Raw genomic sequence first — 22,195 nt, forward strand, 5'->3', positions numbered from 1 at the left:
TATTTATTTTTTAAAGTAATCTTTTTTAAATTTAAATGTTTTATAATTTTGTATACGTATTTTAAAAAATTAAATAAAATAAAATATATATATATATATATATATTTTTTATATACGGAAGTCGACTTCCGTAATGTTTTTTTACTTTCGGAAGTCGACTTCCGGTGATGATTTTTGACTTTCGAAAGTTGATTTTCGGTGATGATTTTCGACTTCTGGAAGTTGACTTCCGGTGATGATTTTTGATTTCCGGAAGTCATATATTTTGACTTTCGGAAGTCGACATTCGGAAATATTTTTGGGGGTGTGATGTCCGTGTTTTTCTTCAAATGGTCAAAGGGTATTTTGGGAATTTAAAGATTTTTTGGAGGTGCAGAAGAAATGCTTGGAGGTGTAGGAAGAAAGACCTCGTCGGTATTTCACTGGATTAACAGCCCATGAAATCCATAGAGTCACTACTAACATAATAGGCTATTAAATTTTTCTTTATGTAAAAAGGTTATTTATTTGACTTATCATAAAATTTGATTGTAGCTTGCTTTGGATTTGGATTGATTCAAATATAATATTAATTTTGTGCTATTTTAATTCAAAACGGTTTAAATTGAATTATATGTGATTTACTTTTTAACATTTATCTTATAATTTAATTAGAAAATAACATACAAATCTCATTCTATTACCTCTTTGACCCTTACATATGTTTATTTTTAATTGTTTCGAAAGTTTATGAATACATTAAAATAATACAAATATTCCCTTAAAGAAAAAAGATCATGCGATTTAGTGAATAAAAGTTAAGTTACTAAAAATAAAAGTTATTCAATATTCACATTCCTACTTAAAAAAGTCCATATTATTATTATTATTATTATTAATACTTTGTGATAGTTTATTTAATCATAAGCATTGAAATAAAATATAATGCCCGCACTTTAATTTTGTTGTTTAATCTTAATTACTTATATATAATTATATGTTTAAGATTTTTAATTTCCATCCTCTCATACAAACACTTTTGACACGTAATAGGCTCAACACACACAAATAATAATATACACTATCAACATCATCCCAAAATTATTTAATTTAATTTAATTTATTTCACTTAAAATAATCTCTTCTTGATACTGAATTTCTTTAATTCAACATTTTGGTTTTAAAGGATCCATACAAAATTTATATAATTAATTAAAAAATATTTAATATTTATAAAAACCAAAAAGTTGACAGTGACAGAGCTTTTTCATTCACAGAATGGAATGGCATAGTTGACAAATAACTTCATCTTTTGAATATATGAAAAGAAAACTGAAAAGAAAACTCAGTCTTCTTCTATGCAGTTCAGCTGTTTGACAAAATTACACTTGAAAAAAATTGATCATGCATGCACTTCAAATACTAATCTTTTCAGCAACAAAAAATTCCATCCACCCCAAACCAAAACCAAATTTGGCCTTCAAGCATCCCTGGGTCTTCTTTGTTGCTGCATCACAAACACAGAAGCCCTGCCAGCAGCATCAGTTGAAGCCAACAAATCACCAAGCACCCCAAGTTCTGGATACTCACTCCACTGCAACAACCCAGAAGTTTGAGGAGTTTCAATCCCAGCTTGTCTTCCAACAATGATCAAATCATACTCCTTCACCAACTTCCGAATCACCAAAGCCGTCTCAGGTCCATCCTTCACAATCTTCTCTATGTAATTCACATTAGCCTCACCCACCTTCCCGTTAACCCTGATATCATACAGAATCTCAGTGTCAAGCAGTTCCTGCAAATCCGTTACCTCCGAATAGTTTTTCCTAGCCAAAAACCTCACCACAGTGAGTCTAACATTCGGATTTTTGGTCATCCTCTTAGCAAAGTAAAGTGCTTCTCTATCGTCTTTCCCTCCAATGAAAAGCATGCAAACAGTGTAAGGTGTCTCGGGGGAGAAAATATGCGTCATTTGCATTTTCTCGATCAATATCCCAACCGAACACGGAGCTCTCCGCATGACACGGAAGTTCAACTCTCTCAGAGACTCATCTTCTATCTCAATGCTGTTGCCATCAGAAGACCACTTTTTGTGAAAGGGAAGAACAATGAGGGAGGTGAACTTGTTCAACGCCAAAGTGCAGATGTCATCGTACATCAACTCGGTTGGTGAGATTGACGTGAAGGTGTTCACCACCAGTGCATCGTTGAACTCGTGCTCGAAGTTTTGGAACGCATCGATGAGTTTGTCTGCCATGGAAGCGTTTGCGTCGTGTTTTTTCTTGGATTGGAGTTGGTGAGAGATGAAGACAGGAGCAGCTCTTCCGATGAGTTCTATGAGCTGGAGGACGTAGACACAGAGAGGGTTGTCTTTGGTGGGGAAGGTGGCTTCGAGAAGGTTGATGGTCGGAGGAATGTTGTCGGGTCTGTGGATGCATGTGAGAACTCGAAGCTCGGAGTTGTTTTTGAGGTCGAAGATGTTTCGTTTGGTGTAGTTTCCTGCGTATTTCTTCATGGGATCGTAGAGGTATGCCAGAAGAAATGGCACCACTGTAGCACTTATAATTATGCTCACTAGCACCAGTGCCAACACGTTGTCTGGTATTCCCTGCATTACAGACATAGCGAACACAAGCATTATCCTAGAATCATGTTTGTTTTTGCTGTCAAACTTATATACAATGAAGATGGAACAAGTGATAACTAAGAAGACATGAAAGAGAGTGCTAACCATGAGATCTCTGATTATAGAGAATCCAGCCAATTCAACTACGCCCTTGCAACTCATGACCAAAGAAAGAGACACTGAGTCACTCAAGGGCACGTTGTGGTACAAAGGAAGCAGCATGCATACAAGAAATTTGATACCGCTAGTCACTGCAATGATAATCAGGGCTTGCAGCATGAACTGGTCGATTCCTCCACTCACTTCGTCTCTCCATTTCATGAAGTCTCTGAGGTCCACCCTCATCACACATGTGGTCACAAAGAGAGGCATGAACATCCAGTTAACAAAAGTATCAATCTTTTTTATAATGGCAGTGCCTAATGGAGGCCCTTCTGGGGTAGCCATGCCCAATACAAAAGGGCCAAAGAGAGCCAAAAATCCAATGCGATGTGTGATATAGGAAGCCACAAAAGCCATAATGAGTATGAAATACACATAGTGATCACTAACAGGAGAACCCTCTGGGGTCTGTTTTATGATCCAGAACGTGGCTGGGCGATACACGAACAAAACCATTAGCAAAAACAAAATCAAAACTGTGAGGCAAAACCAGGCTTTTGGTGGATCACTAGACAAGATTTTGGAGATACTAAGGGTTGATGTGAAGACCACATTAAAGAGCTCGGTAACCAAAGCTGCGGACTGGCTTAATCTACCTAGCTCCGAATTCAGAATCTTGAGATCACTTAAAACTGTGCAAATGTTAGGGAAAGGAGTCACCGAGAACACACCAGTGATGAGTCTAACTTTTGCTACCTGATCACTGTCCAGGTATTTTGTGGAGTATAAATTCACAACAGCCATGCTGCATATAAAGGGAGCTAGTATGGAAACACACCCTATGGTGGCTGCACTACTTTTGGTCCTGGGAATCACACTCACGTCTGTTTTCACCCCTGTGTAGAACAGGAAAAGCATGTAGCCAAAAACTGAAAGCATCCCCAGACTTGCCTGAGAGTCAAAAAAGAACAACTCTCTACACTTCCGAGCCCATTCTTCTGTGAAGCTGGTTGCAAGCATTAGACCAACCTGCTCAAAACACCCACCAGTTAATATCCAAAAACAGTAACAATGTAATGTCACAGACCAATTCTTCCACAACAACAATGCCTGGTTTTCCAATCCAGATTTTCTATTTGATTTTTTCATGTTGTCTGCTGAGTATTGAAAATAACCATCATGGTATTTTGAAGACATAACATTGAAAAACCCAACAAAGAATATAAATTTGTGATTTTGTGGACACGATCAAGTAAAAAACTTAAAGATGCATTCAATAACAGTGTAAAAAATCATGCTTAATCATATCATTGGTTAATTGACAAGTCCATTACAATGGATATTGTGGCATGCATGTTGAAGGGAAGAACTTACAATGCTCATGGAAGTGAATCTGGGGAATCTTAAACGACCCAGAACGGTGTGCAAGAGAAAGGTTGAAAGAAAGATAATACATATCTGCATCTCCAACATTGGTAAAGCATTAGTCGGAAGCCTGCCAGTTGTGGTGCACCATGGTATATCTGAATTCACCCGAGGGGGCAAGTACGTGCATGATGTAATGTAGAACTCTTTATCTTCCATTTCTGTTGTCATGCCTGTGTTCTATGCAACCCTTGTCTTCTTCTGGTTTTGTCCCCTGAAAGCCTATGTATCAGAATGAATAATACTCACAAGAAAAGAACAATAAAGGGAAGCAAGGTAGCACAATAATGCAGGAACAATTGCAGAAATATTAAGAGATTCACAATAGATATTTGTTGTGTTTTTGTTTCCTAATTTTCAAGGTCAAACTTATAAGTTTTAAGGCAATGGTAGAAGTCGTTTTGTATGATCATTGAAAACTAACAGGTTATAAGTACATATAGTTTCCAGTGTCCATTCTAATAATACAAAATTTATATATATATTCTGTTGTTTGTACTTTGTCATTGTTACTGTCAAATTATTATCGTTAGTAAAACAAATCTTCTAAATTTAGATAAGATGAGCGAAACTAAACAACTTTCATTTTTTATTTAAAAAATTAACAGGGAGATACCAACCAATTCCATCGTGTACATCACGATCATGTAAATTACAAGCTCTATACCTTTTTAAAATATAAATACATTTTAAGTAATTTGATGAAACATTCTTTAAAATATTTATCGTATAATTGAGATGGTATTTTCTGGTAATTTTATACTCTTTTTTTTATCAAACTGTATAAATTGTATAGACAAAAGGTTTAAAATAAAATTAACAAAATCAAACTATGTTAACTTTCTTAGTTGACGGTATCTTTCTACCTTGTATGTTAGAGGGTAACTTTAGATGTTGACATTTTTATTGGAGAAATTATATACCAATGATCACTAACACTTAATTTGTTAACTCTCTTTTGGAATATGAAGTTTTTTTTTAACATGAATAATCGCAAAACATAGGATAAATTTGTAAATTGATTGAGATGCTTATAAAGTGATAATTATAGTCACCTATATATTATAAACTGATTATTAAAATTATCAGTATACTCGGAAGATGAAAATTACTTCTAATTATATATATTTGTGATTAAATAGAAAAACTTATAAAGTGTTAATTATATTCATTTGTATATTATGAATTGATTATTAAATTTATCAACTTATAAAATAAAATTATTTCTAATTATATATTATAAATTAATCTTATTTCTAGTTTACATATTTTCAATACAACCTTTAGATGTAAATGGACTAGATATTCACATAATTGGTACCGTCGCAAACCTCACCATAATATATTCTAATATCTTATTAAAAATTTAGTTTAAACTAACACATCTTTATAAAATTAATTTATTAGAAATAAGGATTGATACTTATATATCAGTTTTATTTCTAATAACATGAAATTTTAAACAAAATTTATCCTAAAAAATATATTTGGTTTTGCTTTATAATCCTCAAGTAGAATAGAACCTTGTAAGAGATATCCGGTAATAATTGTTAAAACCAACGAAGGCTACATTGTTTAAATTTTTAAAATAAAACTTACTAAAATTTAGAAAGTAATTGTGTGTCAAAACCCCTTGCCCGAAACATTAAATATAGAATGCTCCAATTTTATATACACTAAATATTTTTGCAAACTTTCAAAAAACTATTTTACACAAACATTTGTACAACTTCATGCATTCGAGATGATGTTATTTTTAGAGTGTCCAAATCAAATCCAAATGATCTTATCCAATTTTTAAGTATTTATTCTATTTCCAATACAGATATAAAATGAACTCATCTTTGTTCAAACTCTTCTTAATTTTAACGGGAAATCTTCACACTAATTAGTAAGTTATATTAAATTTTATTTGACTTTTAGTTTGTATTCTAATTCTAAGGCACACACACATGATCATTTGTATTCTTTTATATAATTATTTAACATTTACATAATTACTATTTAATACTTATATATATATATATTAACTTATTTATTTTAATTTCTTCGAAAAATTTACTTCAGCATGTGTAATTAAAGATATAACTTATGAAACGATTATAGTTTTGGAATGTAGGAAATACTAAAATGGACTCTATGAATGTTTAATAACAAACAAAATTTCTCAAATTTCAGGCCATGTCCAAACATAGTTTTTAGAAACTTTAAAAGAAATTCTTTATCATGTGTTATGATGTTCAAATATAGAGCATGCTGCTCAAAGAAATAGTACATTACGTGCTAGTTAATTTTCTAATATTTTTGTCTCTTTCATCAAAGTAGTATGTACTACAAAAATCTTTCATTTGTACATCAAAGTAGCATTCTTAAGAAACTTGTATATTCACTTACCCAAAGAAGTTATATAGAAGTGTAATATAAAAGTTCATCCTTTCATCAAGAGACTATACGTTATATGAGACAAACTCTTTAGCTCACTTTATTTAAAGTTTTCTTATAATTGTGCCATAACTTTCCCATCTTCACTCTTTATTGAATACTTGGACAAGCAATTTGGGTTATAAAACTGTTGTCAAACACTTTTATGGTAGAAGGGATTGGAAATAGATATGATATGATAAATCAGTATAAAAACAAGTGGACTGTCATTTTTTTCCTTCAACAATTATGGTTCATATTCCACTAAAATTTGTTCAGTTATACTAATATAAAGAATGGCTTAAGGGAAGATAAACAGAAAGAAGCATTATATTAACCAAATAGAAGCAGCCTTGTCCTCAACCAACCATGAATTCAGGTCCAAGAGAAGACGTTCAAACCTTATGAAAATAAGTAAAAATTGAAGAAAATAAGATCTCTATTTCAGCAGTTAACTAACCAACAGAAAGTATTAAAAGCATAATCCCACACCAAATTATATATAAACATTGATTCAGAAAACATCTTAATATTCCCATTTCTTCAACTCCATGCCATCAGGGGGACTTCCCTCCACCTTCTTTGATCCCACTTCTTTCCAGTTTGTGGACAGCACAGTTCCATTAGACTCCACCTATACAAAAAAATTGAAGAGAGGTAAGGTGCAATGAATACACCAGCATGCACTGAACACAATTTGCTGTCATTCTCTAAATAATAGTTGTGGTTGTGATTTACAAGACATGCCCTCAATAAAGAGGATTTAAAAGTTTGGCCTATGTAATGAGCATAATTGATAGATGAAAAATGTAAAACTTACAAATGACTTTTTCATTGCTCTTCTTGTATCCTCATCTGCATCTTGGTATATTTCCCGGAAAAACTTGTTCAATGCAGCATCCCCGTCGAGCTTTTCATCTTTCTCCTGAAATGGAGAATGTTAGGAGCAAGATTTGCACTCACTAAAATACAAAAAAGTTAACATATTTACAAACCTCTTTCTTGACTTCAGCTTCGATCTTGTCCCAATCTCTGGTTTGTTTTGAGGACGGGTAAGAAGGTCTATTACTTGCAGTAACTGCAAAATTCACGAAAAGGGATAAAGCATTTTGGCATGTTTATGGTTCCTACACATCCATCACATTCGCATGGGACCCATCATACCAAAGTCACCACATGAAGAAAAAGGATCCCATTATATTATACCAAAGTCACTAAACAAGTCATAGAGGAGGGAAACTCCAAAATCCAAACAAGTCTCAAGTTACCTGAAGAGGCATTAACTCTCTGTGGAACTACAACGTTTTTGGTGAATTCAAGAGATGACCAATGAATAGGTTCTGCTTTCTCAAGGCGAATTTCAATTTTGGTTGTCAAAACTTCATACCGGCAATTGGAGGGTACAATCTGATAGAGGAAAACCAAAGCTCAACACAGTATACACAGTACAGAATAACAAAAAGCACTAATATAAACCATACAGAGGAGTTTAAATGCAACTTTGGAAATAAATTGAGCTTGAGACCAGCAAAAACATAAAAACAATAGGAAGAGATAACCAAAAGCTTAAACTATCTTCAGTATCCACCACATTAGAACACAACAAAAATTATACTATGCACGTATAAGACATTAAGATACATTTCCCAGTGATCCAATCTTTTATGCTGACAAACAGGTCTTGTTCATACCTTTCCAAATAAGCGAGTTTGAAAAACATATGCATCTTCCCCTGGGACATTAATGCTAACACTTAGCTACAAAGAAAAAAACAAGGAGGGACTAAGATTAGAATGTGATTCACCAAAATGAATAGCTGGGTGCAAAAGTCTAGCAAAAAAAGCATTTACTAAATATTGTTATAATGTGAACCATACTATTTGTTCGCCAAATTCAACAGTAATGCTTTCCTTGGGGATTTTCTTTGCAAATATGGTTACAACCACCTGATCAGGTTTCTGGTAGAATTCATGCCTGCATAAATTTTATTTTTGAAGAGTCAAAGCCTGAGCAATTAGTAATTTAGTTTCTTCCTTCAATAGAAATTTTCCAGTTCACATAGTAGAACATTATCATAAGCAAATAATACAACGTTGAGCATTACAGACTTGAAATAGCCTTGTTTGCAAGCTCTCCCTATCAGATACTAAATTAAGAAATTGTTAAGAAGAATTAAAACTATGGGAATATACTCTCTACAAGCTAATTCATAGATATGAAATAATTTATGACATTTAATTGAACACTGTTAAACTTTTCAGATTGTTTGTTAATGGCTCTACAACCCACCATGACCAAGCAGTTTAGAGCTTGATCCTTATCACTACTATTCTAACATAAAGCTAAATTTTTGCATAAGGAGGACAGAACTGTTACCAGTGTAAAGCCATACTTCGATCCCAAAGGTATCTTGAGTGAAGATACGTGCCAGGACATTAAATATAAAAGAAATCATTCATCTGACTTTACCCAAATCTTTAACTTTTGGGATGATTAGTTCAAACACAGCATCAAAGTCTATAATCAAGTGGTCAAAAAGTAGATCTTTCCTTCCCTCATTCTTTTAATGAAAAAATAAATTTCAGCAAAAAACTCTGGGCTATGCATTGTTCATCTAAAGCCCAAAACTGGAAAATGATTGACAGAACCATTCATAAACTTCATCTAATAGATTAAGCATTTGGAGTGTTACTTTTTAAGACCAAAAATAACTAATACCAAAACATAATCACAATAACTAAAACAGCAGAAGCACTGTTAATATATACACAAATAGTCCTAGCAATGAATATGCATAACCATAAAGTAAAAGCATGTTTGACCTATATTTAGGTTTATTTACTGCAACTGGTGGCTTCTCTGGAAGATCATCCTGTTGCTGAACATCTTTTGGATTATCATCCTGTGCTATGGTCTTTTCCTGTATAGGTATGGTGGTATAAGATTCCTCTGTTCAACAAAATATGTCCATCAAGCTCAAGTCAGTTTCCTAGCCAAAAATGGCATCAATCCACATTTTCACTTCCAACAGTCAATACACAGTCATTAGTCACACATAAAACAAAATCTAAAACATGAAAATTACACCTCAAAGACAAATAAGTTTAATTAAATTAAAGGATTTTACTGTTAGAAAGAACAAAGTTCACCTGCAATGAGCTTATCGCACTCTTTGATTAAATTGACAAATCTTAGGTCGTCTGGAGACAATGAAGCACCAGTCTCCAGAGCAGCCTTGGCAGTCTGATACTCCTCAAGCTTCAAGCATGCAGTACTGCAATTGAAACAACAAATCAAAATTATATCAACTACGTCACGGTTGATCAAGGATAAGAATTGATAACATCTTATGTCAAAATATAAAATAGGATGTGATCTTCTGATGCACAGAAAGCAAGTTCAATCAAATTTAGCCACAGATATCCTCATTAATAATTAACCATCACGTAAAACAAGTTCATATTTAAATTTAAACAAATTTTATATTCAAGTATAATAATCCCTTCATTATTGAAAAAAAAAATGCACATTAATGGTTTAAATATAAAGCACAGATGTTTTGATAAGAAAGCAATTATATAATATGCACACTAGTATCAGATATATGTACATTATGTATACATTGCCAATTTCGAAGTGGTTATGTATACAGACATTGTACCACCTCATATCATTGTTTCTCCTGAACTGAATCTCCACCTTTCAATCTTATATACCGATTTAGCATTGATTCCTATTGTTATCCTCATAAATAGGGATCTAACATTTACTCTAATAGAACACCACCATTGGAATAAATAGTCATTGTCTATTTAAGAGGTTGCTTTAGACAACACTTACCAAAAGTAACAATATTCCTGGACACTATTTACAAAAAGTTTGATTACTCATTTGGTTCAGCTCAATCTTTTGAAATTTAGTCTTAAGAACTACTTACATTACTCACAGATACACTTTTAACTCTCTCAGTCCCTGCACATACACTTATTAATCTATTTCAATCCCTACAATTTTGGCCAACAGACACTAAACAGAATTAAAAGGTGCATATGTGTAGGAAAACAAATGGTTTATAAGTACAGGGACTAACAAATAGATTATACAGGTATAAGAACAAAAGAATAATCAAACCTACAGAAAAAAATTAAAGACCAGGTGGCGTTGTACTTACCCTTTCCGCAAATATGCTTTTGCAAGAGAAGGATTCAATTCAATTGCTTTGTTAGCATCAGCAACAGCCTCTGCACAAAAGAGGGAAAGAAACAAAAATTGTAAATTAGCAAAACATTACAACCACATGTCTTGAGGGTGCAGCCAACCATGAACACAAATTCCAAATATAGACCACATAAAGATTTCTCAAATTTATTTTTTATGAATAAGCAACAAGAAAAACAGACATTAATCGATACAAACAATTCCATCTTGGTCAAACTCCCAACTCCTCCCAGATGACCCAATTGAACACAGATTAATTTGTAACAAAAACCCAGTGATTCACACATAACAGACAAAAGGGTAATAAAAAAACACGAACTTTTGAAGGGAGGAAGTGAGAGTGTACCAGTTAAGTTGTTCAATTTGATGTTGCCTTGAGCGCGGTCGGCGTAGAGTTCGGCTTTGTTGGGTTCGAGGTTAATTGCCTGAGAGAGAAGGTCCACTGCGAGTTCGAAGTGGTCTTCGACAAAGGCTTCTTTGGCCTTCGCTTCAAGATCGGAAGCCATGGGAGGAAGGAAGAGAGGAAAAAGAAGGTTTGAAAGAAGAAGAGAAAGAAGATTCTAGAGATGGTGTGTGTGATTTGGAATTGGAAGAGAAAGAAGAAGGAATAGGAATGATGGATTGACCTGAGAGAGATGTGAGATGGGTATTATAGAGGGAGTGGAACAGGCAAACTGCAAGGGGAAAGAGTAGACTTTCACAAGTCTTCCCAAAAACCATTATATAATTTAAATTACAACTATATATAATTTAAATAGTAATCATTATATAAGTAGATATTATTATTATTAATAGTTAGCAATTGATAATTATTTTTTCTTTCAATATAGAAAGTTATGATTTTATTTTTAAGATCACATGTCTCAACTTTTAAAACATAATTAAAGTATTTATTATTAATTATTGATTATAAATGTGTGATTTTGTTGGAATTTTGGAGAAACATAGATTTCATAAATTATAAAGACTTAATTAAATTTTAAGTATATTATATATTTTTAGTTGAGTTTGAATAAGTTGTTTTTATCGAGTATTCACAATACTTCTTCATTTTATTTAATATATCTTATTGACTTGAAAGTTGTTGGTACATTAGTTGATAAACTAATAGATAAGTAAAATAAGATAAGAAAAAGATTTTTTTGTATTTCTGGATCATTTTGATCATCAATTTGTAAAATAGGGTCTCTTGAAAATTTTTTTTGCGAAACAGGGTCAAGTCGTCATGGGAAATGACGACATTAAAGGTGAATTCGTTCTCCCCCAAACCGGTTTTTTTTTTTTTTAAAAAAAAAAGCGATGTCGTCAGGATGAATGCTGGTTTCTGTACATCTGAGATTGAAATCGTCAAAGTGGAAGTCAGTTTCACTTTTAGTTTTTTTTTTTTTTTTTTAACGTAGCAGTTTTACTTTATTTTTTTATTAATGCCAACGGATTTGTCATAAAATTTTCAATGAAGCCGTATTTAATGCAAGCGACTTCAAATTGGCAATTAAATGAAACTGTCAGGTGGCCTAGCGACATCAATTGGTTTCAATTAATTGAAACCGTCAGGTGACCTAGCTACATCAATTGGGTGTTTGGCCTTCCCCAAATCACTGACACATTTATTTTAATCAGTTAAAATATATTAATCTTTATTTTTATTTTTATTCCAATTTATTATTATTTTTTACCATTAATTGTTCAAAAAAAAAACCTAAAAGTGAAGTCATCAATCATGAAGACAACTTCTCCGTGGACATCAAAAAAACCAAACTCGTTCATGACGATATCACTTTTTTAGAAAAAAAAAAGAAGAAATCAGCTGAGAAAAGATGACTTTATCCTATTTTGCAAAAATAATTCGAGGAACCTTTTTTATAAATTCGAGATACAATGAACTCCAATTATAAAATAAAACCTAAGAAAAAACATAACTACCTAAGTTTTATTAGATAAATACTTTTCTAATAATTTATCTTAATACGATCATTACAACTCAATCACTAAAAAAACTTTTAAATAATAAATAATCGACTAAAAATATGTTTAGAAACTAAAGTTTTGTAACTAAAATTAATAATTTGTAGAGATTAATTTATAATAGAAATTATTTTAATTATTAAATTAATTATAATTTTTTAAATTATTTTAATTATCAAATTAATTATAATTTTTTAAATTATTTTAATTATTAATAAATTAATCATTGTTCAAAAAACTTCTTATAGTAAAATTTTAGTAAACATATAAGAGAAAAATAATTTAGATTTAAATTTAATATGATAATATTGTGAAATTATTAGTTTAAATTTGATGTAAACCGGATAATATTAAAAGATAGTAAAGAAAAAGAAATATGAGATACTTTTCAAATTTGAATTCAAAATACTATAAAAGAAATATATATATATATATATATATATATATATATATATATATATATATATATATTTGTGACATCTTGTGATCCTTTCCTTTTCTCTTTTATTTCTTTTTTTTTCTCTTTCACAAATTTCTTCTTCTTTCCTCTCATTTGCTCTAGACCTTTATTTCTTCGTATCTCATATATTTGAGAATTTATAATAGTTAAAAAATTAGAAATCATTTCTAATAAATCAAATTTTCAAATAAAGTTAGCTTTCGAGGGATAATGTTTTGTTTGAAAAATAAACTAAATGTTAAAAATTAAACTTTATTTGAATTTTGGGAAATAGATTATTGTTTTAAAAAAAATTTGAATTAATACTCTTGATAAAAAAGTTGGTTTAGTTGTTAAATTAATGATGTTAAGGTATATAATTTATTAAACTTAGTTGTGAATAAATACAATTAGTTTCCTATTGTTTCCTTTATATTAGTTTATGAGTTGAATGCTGAAGATTTAATTGAAATTAAAAGAAAAAATGTTTGAGTAAATTTTAGATTTTGCTTTTTTTAATGTGTTTAAGGATCGTATTTAGTTAAACTATTTTGGTTAAAACTTTGAAAATATGTGTTTTGGTATATGATATTAATTGTATGATATTTTGGTTCGGTGAATATTACAAGAAAATTATATATTACTGACAGACATAATTTATTGGTAATAGCAAAAATATGTGTTTTCGTCATTAATTATCTATAATCGAAATTATGTCGATAAATATTTGTCTTGAATTTTAGCCGTCGTTAAATATCGTGATCAAATCTTCTTCTTCCTCCTCTTTCTCTTCTTTTTCTTTTTATTTCTTCCTCCTTCTTTTGTTCTCCCATCCTCCTCGCCTTCCTCCTTCTTCCTCCTCTCCTCTCTCTCCTCCCCTTTTTTGTATTGACAAATCTATTATCGATGAAAATATCCATCGGTAATTTGAATTATAAAATTCGTTGATGAAATTCGTTAATAATTTTGGATTTATTAATAGATTTACTTATGATGAATTGCGAAAATTCTTCTAGTGAGAAGAATTTTGTCCGAACAAAAATAAAATAGAGTTTAAACTTGAATCTTTGTCCTATTTTCGCTAAGCGAAATAGTTTGTGCTTAAGTAAAGGATTTTCTACTGAAGTGAAAATAGTAGAACAACTCAATCCTTGATTTAGTCCGATTTTTCACTCAAACATGAAAATTTTATCTTATATAAGCCTATTTTTGCTCAAGCTATTTTCTTTTCTAATTTTTATCTCTTCTTGTCTCTTCAATGGATTATATATAAATATGTTATTATAAATGTGAAATGAATATAAGTTTGAACATTTAGTTGACTTCTGATTTTGTTTAAGTGAATTATGTTAAATGAAAATTATTATTGAGAATGATAAAACTTGTATGAATTTGAGGTCACATATATGTGATGATGTGTGGATTGTTGTTTGATTTGTGTTAAGTATTGACACTAATGTTGCAACATATATTTTCTTACTTTAGTGATGATCTAAGTCACATAAACTAATATATAAAGTGGTAAGAAGATAAGGGAGAATTTATGCATACCTTGTGTAGATATGCACCTTAGGTTACAATGAACTTACCATGATCTATTTTCTTATGTCTGCTTGCAAATATAAGTTTTTTTTTTTTTTATATCAGATCAAATGTTAATTTATGATAAAACATAATTGATATGAGCCTTATTTAAAGCATCATTTGTTATTTTTGCTTGTTAAATATCCTTTCATGTATAAGTTCATTGCTATCTATATTATTGTTGTATGATGGTATCTCAAAGAACTTGAATTATTGTGGTTTGAAAGAACTTGAATCATTGTGGTTTGAAGATTAAAATATTTTCTTTTATATACAAATTCTTAATTCTTATATTAAAAAAATTATTTCAATAATTTATCTCTGTATATGTTACTTTGTTTTGACCTACGATGACTACAAAATATATATATATATATATATATATATATATATATATATATATATATATATATATATATATATATATATATATATATATATATATATATATATGACCAAAATTAAAAAAACAGTTAATTTTTACTTATCTTTTTTAAATATTCGTATTCATATATATATATATATATATATATATATATATATATATATATATATTGTGTATGTTTAAACTATATTTTGATATACTATATATATAGTTGGTACAAACAAGATTGTTATATATTTTGTTATATTTTTGTGGTGTTACAATATTCATAAAATATTAAATTAAAATAAATATTAATGTTATGTTAGTATATAAAAAAGATAACTAAATTATAGTAATGTATTATGTTTTTAATATAGTAAAATACAACATTATTAGAAAAACGCGAAAAAAACATATAGACTAGCGTTCATGTTACTGTAAAGTTATAAAAAGATATTTTTACCTTAACATAATAAAAAAATATATATTTAATAATAAATTTCAATGAAAAATTATTTTTTTATAACTTAGGTCTTCCTCCATATTAATATTTTTTTAGGCAAAGTGTTATCTCTTAAATTTATAAATTTTATCCAAATAACATATTTATAACACTATATAAATTTGATATTATTTTTTATTTACATTGTTTTAAAATATTTGTTCCTTTGTATATAGAAGTCTTGCTAAAATGATGTGATTGTAATACTTGTTATTTTTAATTTTTATAAATATTTTTTTATATATTAGTTAAAACAAGTAACAATAAAACATTACACACTATTATTGTAAGGCCCATTAATTTTGGCTTATTACTTTCTGCCTAAAGTTAAGGGCTGCCCTCTTGTGTTTGGGCTAGGGCTGACCCAACTGATAAAACCCTTCAGGTTGCCCTAACTCTCACTTTGCACTCTTGCAGAAGATTCAGCAGCCGTCACTCTCCCTTTCCCCTCACTGAACGCTCTGCTAGGGTTTGCCTTAAGGTCCATTTCAAGCTAGCTCAAACTCAGTTCCTACTCACGTAAGTCACCCCTCAGCTCATGCTTCTATTTTCATGGTCTATGCTTGCTGTTATCGTTAGGGTTTAGTAATAACCCACCCCTTTCTTCTATTTTACCATTCATTCCAGCTGTTGACCATCCTAAGGGCAATTTTGCTTCCTGTGTGCGTGTCGGAGCGTCCCGCTAAGCTTTTTCCAGGTACGGGGAAGTTAGAGTCTGGGTCCTAATTATTTTATGGTTGGATTAGAGTTTGTTAGCCGTTGTATACATTGTATGTATGTGTTGAATGCGTGAACTGCCATGTACTGTATTTTTGGATGCGAACAGGTGACTGTTATAGGAGAACAGTGGCGAGACCTGTTAATCTCGCCCAAGCGAGCCAGTCTCGCCTAGGCGAGACGAACAGGGAGCTCGCCCAGGACTTTTATGTAAGACCCGTAGAATTTAATTAATTAAATAAATAATTAATTAATAAATACGGGAGGGGTAATAATTATGACATTAAATTATGGTTGGTATGATATGGAAAAGTGCTAGCTCATGTGGTTGAGAGCACTTTGAATGTGTGAAAGGACTTGGGTTCGAGTCCTATGCATGATACTTTTGTGTTATTATTATTATTTCAATCTATGAAAGCATGTTCTGTTATGATATGATGCTTGAATTGTGATGGTTAGCATGAATCATGATTGGTTGAAGTGGTTATACACTTGAGTGGTATCAAATGGGTCATGGGTTCAAACCTTGGAAATTCTAAATGGAACTTATGCTTATTTTATTTTTGCTAATGGTGACTTTAGAGGGAAATGGGAAAGGTTAACAGAAACCATGGGAAGCAGTACGACCAAGGGGAGGGCTGCATCCACCATTCATGATGAGAGATGGAGGGTTATTAAAAAGTAAATGAACTTAAATTCGTTTTAATATTTTAGGGTAACCTAAAGTACTAGTTTAAAAGGAAAATGTTGGAGTTTAGGCAAGGTTTTGGCAAGGCTGAACTTAGACTCAGAAAAACAGAGACAAGGGGAGTGAGAGGGGTCTGACGTGAGGGAGTTGAAGACGGAATTGAGAGAAACCAAGGTTGGCCATTAGTGATCAAGGGAGAGCTTCATCAATTGTTCAAATTTAAGTTAAGGAACCAGGTTAGGGGAGCTTTCTACGATAATTTTGTTGTTTGGTATGAAATGTGTGATAATACTATGTAACTTAAGCATGTTCTGTGTTGTATCATGGTTTTGCTGAATTCTGGAATTTTTCCAGAAACCGCCTGGCGGGCTAAACTTAGCCGCCAGGCGGCTCATCCATTTGTACGTGTTTTGTGGGGTTTCTGGGTGCAGCGCCTGGCGGTGATTCCCTGTACCGCCAGGCGGCTCAAGGTTCGTGAACATTCTGGGTTTTACTGATAAACTGCCTGGCGGTGATGAATTTCCGCCAGGCGACGCGGGTTTGAGTTTTGGTTTTTGTCGTTCTGGGTGTTATAACGTGATTCTGATCGGAGGGAAATCATGGAGTGGTGAGTTAGGGATGATGTAACGTCGTATTTTATTGAGATTCAGTATAATTAGTAGAGGATATTGATGAAACAGTGTGGATATGATTTTAGGGTTATGGTTGAGAACTTTTAGTTGAATCCGGGTTGTTAGCGAATTGGTGTAATCACATGGTGAATTATTGGAGTTAAAGTTAGAGGACGGTGTTATGATTAAGTAATCGAGGGTGGAGGAAATTCTGGAATACAGAGAGCGGTGCTGGAGAATAAAGGATGGATTGCATAGCTATTGTGCAAATTCTGGGAATCTGCCATATTCTTCTTGGGCCGCCTGGCGGCACGGGCTTGCCGCCAGGCGCCATCTCAGCAGTTGGTGTTTTTTTTCTTATATATGTCATGGGTGTTGCTGTTTGTAATGGGTGGAGGGAGCTATTTTCATACTACTGAAGCAGTGGAGAGGGGTAATAGAATGTACGAAAGAATGACAATAATCAGAGATCGTGTTGATAATTAAGTGTGGAGAGGGAAAGAGAATCTTGGTAGTTGAGGGGGATTTCTAACGTGAGGGTGGAGCCTGTGTTCTAGACAAGTACAAAATTAGTGGATGTATACGATGATGAGAGACAGGTTATATTCTAGGGATTAAAGGGATTGACAAATAGTAGAAAGTGTGTGAATCCTATATAAAGAGGTTGTGAAATAATACTGTAAGAAGGGGGAAATCGGGACTTGGAGGGAAGTAAATGATAGAGTGCGAAGAGGAAGTGGCTGTAGGGGCACATTGAGTAATGGGTTAGTTGAACTTGCGTATGCCTAATTCGATAAATAATTAACACTTGTACACACGATGTGAGGGGGTTTCATATGTCTGAGAACGTAATTGCGCAAAACTTTTATGGTGAACTTGAACTAAAATCATGAAACACCAGTAAAGTTATATTACTGGTACGGCGCCTGGCGGTGGGGTTGCAACCGCCAGGCGATAGTGAGGAAACAGTGGGGCAATGGTACAGGAGGCGCCCGGCGGCAGGAAGTTTCTGCTAGGCGACACCGAGAAAATACGTGACTTGCGCATCAGCGTCCGCCTGGCGGCAAAGGGAGTCCCGCCGGGCGGTGGTGGCAAAATTTGATGGTTCTTGAGGCGCTTAGCGCCTGGCGGCACGTGTCCCCCGCCAGGCGGTCTGGAAGCTGGCAGCGCCTAGCGGTACGTGTCCCCCGCCAGGCGATTTATACCGTTGCAGCTGAAGTTTTGAGTATGAATTTGTAATCTACAGTGCGTCTAATGATGCTTTAAGGGTGAGATTGCTGGTGTTCCTGGAGTTGTGGCTCGGAACGTGTCCCTTGAGTTGTGGCTCGGGATAGGGGTTAAGCACGTGGTATTCCTTGAGTTGTGGCTCGGAATAGCATCTCTAGAGTTGTGGCTCGAGATGGCGGATGAACACGAGGAACCCTTGAGTTGTGGCTCGGGTTGGCGAGTGTTGCCGGTGTGAGTGTGCTGGTTGTGGCCAGTACGGATGGGTCTGGATAGATTGCCCTCCTCAGTTGTTGGCTGACGAGTTTGGTAGCCTTGGGACGATACGGACTATGTTCGTATATGGGAACTCTACCTGGCGTTACGGTGTATGATCTGTAGCATGTTTTCCCGCACGTGCTCTATCGGTTGTGGCCGATAGGTATGGCAGCAAGTCACCTTGAAGAAATCCTTAGACGTTGTAGAACACGAATAATCTGAGTGGGGGTCAGATGGTAGGAATTAAAGAATTGGGTGTTGTGATATGTTTATGCTATGTACGATATCTTGTGTTGATATGATTATATTTCTGTAAACTTTACATATGTGATTGATTTGTTAAGCTCACCCTATCTGCGTGTGTGTGGCGATGATCGTGTACACGGTACACGGGAGCAGACTCTGTTGATGCAGGTGGCTCAGGTGACGCTTAGCCGTGGAGAGGGGTTATACTTGGGAATTTGCTTATGTTGACTTTATTGCTTTTGAAAATATTTGTAAACCCAGATGGGTAATTTTGTAACGTCATGGTGTTGGTATTCATAGACTTTATTCGACGGTTTAATAAAGATTTAAATTTTCCCGCGTTTTGGGAAAGTGAAGTATTATGAAATGCGCAAGGTTTTAAATTATTTATTTTATTTATTTATAAATCAGTAATATCCTGACGGGATGTTACATTTTACGCGAAAGGTCGCCCAGGCGACCAACTTAACCTTTTGAGCGAGCGAGCATCTCGTCCAGGCGAGAGGGGTCTCGCCTAAGCGAGATCCCGCATGTGCTCCTGCTTCCCTTTTCGAGCCCTCGCCTAGGCGAAGGGGGCTCGCCTGAGCGAGCACTTCCCGCCTGAGCGAGACCTTTCAGTCTGAGCGAGGGCTTGGGCGAGGCAGTACGCTGTTTGGGTGCTTGTTTATTCTTGGATGGTTGATATTAGTTTGGGTGTGAATTGTATGATGAGAAACATGTATATAATGGAGTATTTTGCATGCTTGGCATGAATCATGAATCGTGGATGATGGGTCTGGTATGAAAGTTGGCATGTGAACTAAGTGAGTTGGTTATTGTTAAAGTGGCATGAAAATGAGATGAGTTGAGATCCTATGAGCATGAATGGTTATGATGAATTGGAATGGGTTGGGCCTGGAACATGAAAGGCGTTGGCTTTAAAGGTTGGTATAATTAACGTATACGTGCATGGTGAATATTGTTTTGACTGCGTGATTATGTTTTGTATGTGTCAGTGCATAATTCCTTGGGGGTCTCTAGGTGAGGCTCTCAGGGTCGTGCTTCAGTGGTCGGGATGTAATTCCATGGCCTCTGGTAGTGGGTGTTCATGGTGGTGCCCCATCTGTATAACTAGGTAAGGATTCAAAGTAAGGTTGCATCCTGACACTCTGAGGAGTCAGTTAGTCTCACCTAGAGCGGACTGACTCCTATGGTGAGAGTAGCAGGATGCCTGAAATTCATTAAGGGCTAACCTTGTGGTGAGGGAAAATTAATCCATCGTAACACTTGTAACACATAGCTCGGGGGTGAGCAGCTCGGGGGCGAGCAGAGGTATCCACCACAAGTGCAAGCATCCGCTGAATCCGACTAAGTTATACGTATCCGGATGAGTCGAGTCGAGTCGTAGTGTATTGAATGAAGAGTCATAACATGCTTGGTTGTTATATGGATATGGGATGCTGAAAATATATTTGACTGTATGATGAATATGTTGTTGGCTCTAGCTTACCCGTTTTGTTGCATGGTTGTATTGTATGTGGCTGTTCTTTCTTGCAATGATCATCAATTTGATTGATGGGAGCAGATGGGCGAAGTTCTCGTGGTCAACAAGAGAATGGTGATTCCGCTGCTTAGCCATCTGGGCTGGAGTTTTTCTTCATGTTTTCTTTAGGGCTATGGCCCATGTATCGCTTTATGCATTTCTACTATATTCTCTTTGTTAGACTTGTATATGGTTTCCGTCGGCATCGTGGTGTGCCCAGACTGTAGGGGTTGTGTTAAGGATCCCAAGGCTACGCTACAGTACTATTATTGTGTGACGTTTTCTTTGATTTCGCTTAATAATTAAATGGGACGATATAATTATAATAGCTAAATTCATTATATTAATTTTTATATATTTTTTCTCCTTTATATGACTTTTAAGCATATATATTAATACATAATAATAAAATTATTATAAAATATAACAATTAAATTTAATAAATTAAAAAAATCAAACCTAATAAAAATAGAGTCATGCGTGAAAAAGAAAATAAATACATGTCTATCCATACAATAAGTTTTAAGAATCTCAAAATTCTTTTAGTATTTTTAATTGAGTTTTTATTAATTTTTTTATAAATGTTTTAAATATTTTTTATTTTTGACTTTGTTGTTTGATTTTTACTATTAAGAAAATGTGACAATTACCCATTTTTAGTTTTCATCTTAATATCTTCCAACGTTTTAATAATTAATTTTTTCTTTCTTTCTAAAAACCAGTTAAAAAGTATTGAAGAGGAAAGACAAAAAATAATTGATAAAAGTAGAAGATGAAAAGATAAAAATAACATCTATATTATTATTTTATTTACGGAAAAAAAAAATCAAAACTTATAAACTATAATCTTATCATGACCAGCTAATTAATTATAAATTAACTTATCGACTATTAGTTTTCCAAAAAGAAATCATATGTAATGTCATAATATTACTGGTATTATTTTCAAGAATTGAATGTTATAATAAAAAAATTATCAAATATCATTAAATATTCTAAATATGATTGAAAAACAAAAATAACACTAATAATATGACATATAACTTCTGTCTTAAATGTAATGGGATAATGACACCCATTTTATGCAAGATAACTTCTAGAATTACCCAGAAGAGTAAATTGGAATTATCACAATAAATTACATAAACAATAAGATTAACTTTTAGAATGATAATGCTAATAATAAGAGATCAAGACATGTAGAATCAATTTCTCAAATCAAAATAATTAATTATTAACCTTGAAGCTAAGTCTTAGAACAAATACAATTACTACATCAAACCATTTTTCTTTTGAACTTT

The 22,195-nt window shown here is 33.1% G+C and overlaps 2 protein-coding genes across 2 annotated transcripts; both read right to left on the minus strand.

Annotated features, from left to right (window-relative positions):
• Positions 1-1,459: 1,459 nt before the first annotated feature.
• LOC114180838 (cation/H(+) antiporter 4-like) lies at positions 1,460-4,303 on the minus strand. The gene is made up of 2 exons (XM_028067129.1): positions 4,082-4,303; positions 1,460-3,736 (listed from the first exon to the last, which is right to left on the minus strand). Exons 1-2 carry the CDS (start codon positions 4,301-4,303, stop codon positions 1,460-1,462), a joined length of 2,499 nt encoding a protein of 832 aa, XP_027922930.1.
• Positions 4,304-6,863: 2,560 nt separating this feature from the next.
• On the minus strand, positions 6,864-11,462 carry LOC114182670 (protein SGT1 homolog B-like). Its single transcript, XM_028069583.1, has 10 exons — positions 11,118-11,462; positions 10,725-10,794; positions 9,703-9,827; positions 9,376-9,502; positions 8,431-8,527; positions 8,245-8,310; positions 7,822-7,960; positions 7,549-7,631; positions 7,374-7,478; positions 6,864-7,187 (listed from the first exon to the last, which is right to left on the minus strand). The coding sequence occupies exons 1-10, from the start codon at positions 11,275-11,277 to the stop codon at positions 7,080-7,082; spliced, it is 1,080 nt and encodes a 359-aa protein (XP_027925384.1). The 5' UTR covers positions 11,278-11,462; the 3' UTR covers positions 6,864-7,079.
• Positions 11,463-22,195: the final 10,733 nt, after the last annotated feature.

Source organism: Vigna unguiculata, chromosome 4 (assembly GCF_004118075.2).
Source record: "Vigna unguiculata cultivar IT97K-499-35 chromosome 4, ASM411807v1, whole genome shotgun sequence".
NCBI lineage: Eukaryota > Viridiplantae > Streptophyta > Magnoliopsida > Fabales > Fabaceae > Vigna > Vigna unguiculata.

Excerpts from the sequence above, each read along its gene's own strand:
- LOC114180838 (XM_028067129.1), bottom strand. The coding sequence starts at position 4,303 with ATGACAACAGAAATGGAAGATAAAGAGTTCTACATTACATCATGCACG. Across the intron at positions 3,737-4,081 it reads GATTCACTTCCATGAGCATT|GTTGGTCTAATGCTTGCAAC; the intron begins GTAAGTTCTTCC and ends TGTTTTGAGCAG.
- LOC114182670 (XM_028069583.1), bottom strand. The coding sequence starts at position 11,277 with ATGGCTTCCGATCTTGAAGCGAAGGCCAAAGAAGCCTTTGTCGAAGAC. Across the intron at positions 9,503-9,702 it reads GTGCGATAAGCTCATTGCAG|AGGAATCTTATACCACCATA; the intron begins GTGAACTTTGTT and ends TTTGTTGAACAG. Across the intron at positions 7,632-7,821 it reads GAGAGTTAATGCCTCTTCAG|TTACTGCAAGTAATAGACCT; the intron begins GTAACTTGAGAC and ends TGAATTTTGCAG.